We start from the raw sequence: 4,930 nt of genomic DNA, 5'->3' as shown, positions 1-4,930 counted from the left end.
TGGTACATTCGCTTCAGACAGACAATCCTCGCTCTTATCCCTCGTCTGTTTGATACCACCAAGAAGGTTCCGGCAGCTGGACCCAGCAAGAAGAAGTTATAGTCTCGCAACAATTGACGCAAAGGGGGAGATTGTTAGGTCCAGTTAAGTGTTGCGTCTTTTGGCTCGTTAGCTAGTCCAGTTTTGACTCCGGTATGGGCCTGTCCATCCGTGAGTTCTTTGTAGGGTTTATTATTTATAGATGCTTGCATGCATTCTTTAACGTAAGATTTGATAGAGATTTTAATAGCGTACAAGTTCTTATCTTTTGTAACCCTAAAATCCTCTACAGCGGAAGTTCTTCATCGAGCTCTGCTGAGGATTGAGTTAATAGAATCATTCGACTCATTCAGATCCATTCTTGTGTTTTTGTCTTACTGTTATTACTTTCTTGATTTGCCTGTTATAAAGATCTAATCGATCAAAGAGTTTTATAAACTCATCATACTTGCTTTTGTGGTTAGTATATATATATATATATATATATATATATATATATATATATATATATATATATATATATATATATATATATATATAGGCTTAGGTTATTCTATTTAACTAATTATTATACGGATATCGTATGGAATGAGAATTACTAAGAGAATAAGTTGTTTAACAATATGAATATGTTCAATCTTACATACTTATTGTTATTAAGACACATTCGCACTAATTAAATCATTTATAAGGTTATTATACACTTATTTTTATTATTATTCTCATTTCTGTCAGAATATTTAATAGATCATATTCTGTCAGAATGAAAATGAGTAAAAACGATGTGTGAGAACAAAAATAAATAATAATTAACGAGAATGCATGAAAATGACGTTATCTTTGTAAGGTTGAACATATTCGCACAATAATTAGTTAGAATACTTGAACCTATATATATATATATATATATATATATATATATATATATATATATATATATATATATATATATATATATATATATATATATTCAGGTTCCTTTCAGACCATGTTAATTTTGTGAGACCGTGAGAACAAATCTATAAATAATTTTAAAATGTAAAATAAAAGCAAAAATCCAAATAAAAAAATTTAATTATTATTTTCGGAACTTTATTTAACTAAAAAAAAGTCAAAAAAATTACCGTTTTTTTTAAATACATGAAATATTCTAATAGAATATTACGTTGTACATATTTTAATATGATTTGTAGAATGTTTAGAACATTCTACTAGATTTGTCTGATATGTAGAATATTCTAAATATTCTACTACAATATGTAAAAAATGCTTTTTTTTTGGTATTTTTTTTATTTTTTTTGGAGAATATATATTCTGAAACTAATATTGGAAAAAAAAAACATTTTCGAAAATTTTCAATTATTTTGTATTTTAAAAATGGTTTTGTTTTATCTAATAAATAAATGGGTAGGATTGAGTCTCATGGTCTCACAAAATTAGGTCGTCTCATATGAACGTAACTATATATATATATATATATATATATATATATATATATATATATATATATATATATATATATAGTTAGGTTCAAATGTTTTCAATATCTATTGTGTGCATGTATCATTGGTTCTGAACCAATCATTTTACTTATTTTAAGAAAGTAATTAATGCATATTAAATGTTGAAGATGTAATTAATATTTATTATATCTTCAACATGTAATATGTATTAATTACTTTTCTTAAAATAACTAAAATGATTGGTCAAAAATCAATCATACATTTACACAATAGATAGTGAAAACAAAATAACTTAACCATATATATATATATATATATATATATATATATATATATATATATATATATATATATATATATATATATATATATATATATATATATATATATATATATATATATATATATATATATATATATATAATGTAGCTTTCTTCATTTTAATGCTATACATTGTAACACTTGAGTTGTAATTACATTCTACATTTTTTGATTAATCCGAAGCTAAATTGTATTTTGTTCTGTATCTATTCAATTCCACAATTCATTCATCATTGTAATATTGTCCTATCATAATTTGAAAGCTTATAGAACCTAATAACTGTGTTTGAGCTGATAATATTATAGAACCTATAGATGGAACATTCGATGAAAATTGGTTTTTATCTATATTTGGACCAAAGGGTTTAGTTCCTATTTGAAGCGGAACCAATAAAGGTAAAACGGTTGTGACTAAATTAAATGAATCACTCGAGGTTCGGTAAAGAGAAAGAAAAAGAAATGATAATTATTTCGTTTCGGATATCCAACTATATGTGGTCGATGGTTATAAATTCGAGGTTGAAACTTATTATCCTTATTGTTTTATTATTGTCAAGAATATATATTATACCTTTTAATAATGAAATGAGATATGTAAATGCTTTATGGAAAAAAGCAATTGCTAATTAAATGGACTCCATCATGGGATATAATTAGTAGGTCTTGTTTGATCTTTCATCATGTTGCAAAATAGAGCAATGAAATTTTAAAGATCGACTCGTTAGATAAAATCCTTGAATCAATTACTTTGACACTTATGAATAATTTATTTGTATGTCAATTATTACGTTGTTAATTTCCTTAGTGACTATTCGTAACCTTTACAGTTCACCAAATGAATATTGAAAGAACTTTCTTGAATGGTGAATTAGAGTAATAGGTGAACATGAAACAAGCATAAGGTTTTGTTATGCGAGGGAATAAGCATATGGTGTGGAACTAGGTTAAGTAATTATATGAGCTACAGAAAGCACCTAAGCGATGACCTATTACTATTTTTTTTTTTTTTTTGAGGTTATCTTGCAAATTTATTTTGAATAAAACAAATCAGTCAAGTGTGTATATAAATACTTTTATACATCTGGTAAATGAGTAGTCGTTTCCTTACAAGTAAGATATAAGGATCTCATTAGAATCTAGTTGGCCACTTGAAGGAAGGGTTAGTTTAGGACTTGGAAACTACATGATCCTAAAACTATCCCGAACTCATTTCATATTTGTTACCCTTTTTTCTAAAAATTGTGAGACCGATGTAAATCATGAAACGTCCGTGTATAACTAGTCTCCACAATTTCCTCATGTGTTGATTAAACATATCCTAGAACCCTTAGAGTGTTAGGTGTGGGCAACTAGATGTAACATCATTTTGGTGCCACATCATCAATGGTGTTATAACACCAAGTGGGAAAATGGGCAACATATTGTATCTTGTTATCACATCAACTTTTTTTTTCCATTTTATAATTTATTTTTTATTTATTTCGATTTTTTTAAATTGATACAAATATTTTTTAAATATAAATAACAAATAAAACATAATGTTTAAAAATTATAAAAAACAATTAAAAATTTTTAAAGATTAAAATTAACATAAAGACTAAATTACACATAATATCCAAAAACAAAAAAAGAAATAACATCCAAATTAAAAAAAAAAAAAAAAAAAAAAAAAAAAAAAAAGACGACGCTATTCGTTATCGTTATTGTTACCATAGAAGATATAATCCGCCAAGTCATCTCGAAGTTGTCTGTGTTTATTTGCGTCCTGAATATCAACAAGGCGATGCAAATAATCTGTTCTTCATGTTTGAAACTGAACGTGTCTAGACTCTGTTGGGATATAGTGTGCAATATTTCTCCCTTTATCTTCTACTACCATGTTATGCATTATGATACATGCATACATGATATATCGTAGATTTTCTAAATCCAATGGTCATGCTACATGTTCAACTATATGTCACTTCGCCTTCAGCACTCCAAAAGCACGTTCCACATCCTTACGTGCTCCTTCTTGTCTTCTCTTAAAAAATTTGTCTCGTTCTTCAACCAGGTGGCGGAATGCCTTCATGAATGTGGAATACTGAGGATATATTCCATCTGTAAGGTAATACCCATATTTGTATTCGTTTCCATTTACCGTGAAAGGAGCATCTGGGGCTTTTCCATTCAAAAGATCGTCGAATATTGGCGACTGATCAAGAATGTTGACGTCGTTGTTGGAACCTGCAACCCCAAAAAATGCATGTCAAATCCATAAATCTTGAAAAGCAACAGCCTCTAACACCTACGAAGGTGATCCGTGATGACCACTTGCGTATTGCCCTTTCCATGCTACCGGACAATTTTTCCATTTCCAGTGTGTGCAATCAATGCTTCCTATCATTCCGGGAAACTTATGGCATTCTTCATGCGCCGCATACAATTCTTGCAAATCATGCAACGAAGGTTTTCTCAAATACATGTCTCCAAAAGTTTCAACAACACCCCTTGACAATGTATACAAACTCTCTCTTCCGGTTCTTTCGGACATTCTCATATAGTCGTCCATGGTGTCGGGTGACTCCCCCATAGCCATCAAATGAATGGCCGCAACACATTTTTGTAACGTTGTAAACTCTCGTCTACCTCTAGCATCATATCTTAATTGAAAAAATTCGTACCTAAACATAAATAAACTACAATTTAAAAATATATTGCATATGTTGTAAAATTAAAGAAACATGTAGTACATTTTTATTTATTTTGTATAAAAGTATAGTAAAGAAGCGATACCGGCTTTCCAAGGCGTTGGCGATTCGTAAGAACACATCCCTAATCAAACGAAATCTTCTTTTGAAGTCCTTCGCCTTGTATACACAATTATCCGCAAAGTAATCCCGATATAGATGTTCGTGTCCTTCCTCGCGATTTCTGTTTAACATCGCACGTCTTGTTAGTAGCGGGGCTGGGTCTGGTTGTAGCAAGTCGGTAGTGTAATAATGATACATCATCCTAAAGAAAATATCGTCATCTGAATCATCGGACGAGTCGAAAGGATCCATATTTTTTTTTGAACATAATTGATAATTTGTAGAGAGTAGAAGAGAAAATGTGTGAATTTTTTT

The 4,930-nt window shown here is 29.1% G+C and overlaps 1 protein-coding gene across 1 annotated transcript; it reads right to left on the bottom strand.

The window, feature by feature from the left end:
• Window positions 1-3,783: 3,783 nt before the first annotated feature.
• On the bottom strand, window positions 3,784-4,395 carry LOC145095534 (uncharacterized). The gene is made up of 2 exons (XM_079033391.1): window positions 4,134-4,395; window positions 3,784-4,049 (listed from the first exon to the last, which is right to left on the bottom strand). The coding sequence occupies exons 1-2, from the start codon at window positions 4,393-4,395 to the stop codon at window positions 3,784-3,786; spliced, it is 528 nt and encodes a 175-aa protein (XP_078889517.1).
• Window positions 4,396-4,930: the final 535 nt, after the last annotated feature.

This window comes from Lactuca serriola, chromosome 3 (genome assembly GCF_051521515.1).
Source record: "Lactuca serriola cultivar US96UC23 chromosome 3, Lser_US96UC23_V15, whole genome shotgun sequence".
NCBI lineage: Eukaryota > Viridiplantae > Streptophyta > Magnoliopsida > Asterales > Asteraceae > Lactuca > Lactuca serriola.
Note: the sequence above shows the minus strand (reverse complement) of the source record. Positions and strands in the feature narration are given on the sequence as shown.

Coding starts and splice junctions, on each gene's coding strand:
- LOC145095534 (XM_079033391.1), bottom strand. CDS start 4,395: ATGGGGGAGTCACCCGACACCATGGACGACTATATGAGAATGTCCGAA. Junction 4,050..4,133: donor GAAAGGGCAATACGCAAGTG/GTCATCACGGAT, acceptor TTGGGGTTGCAG/GTTCCAACAACGACGTCAAC.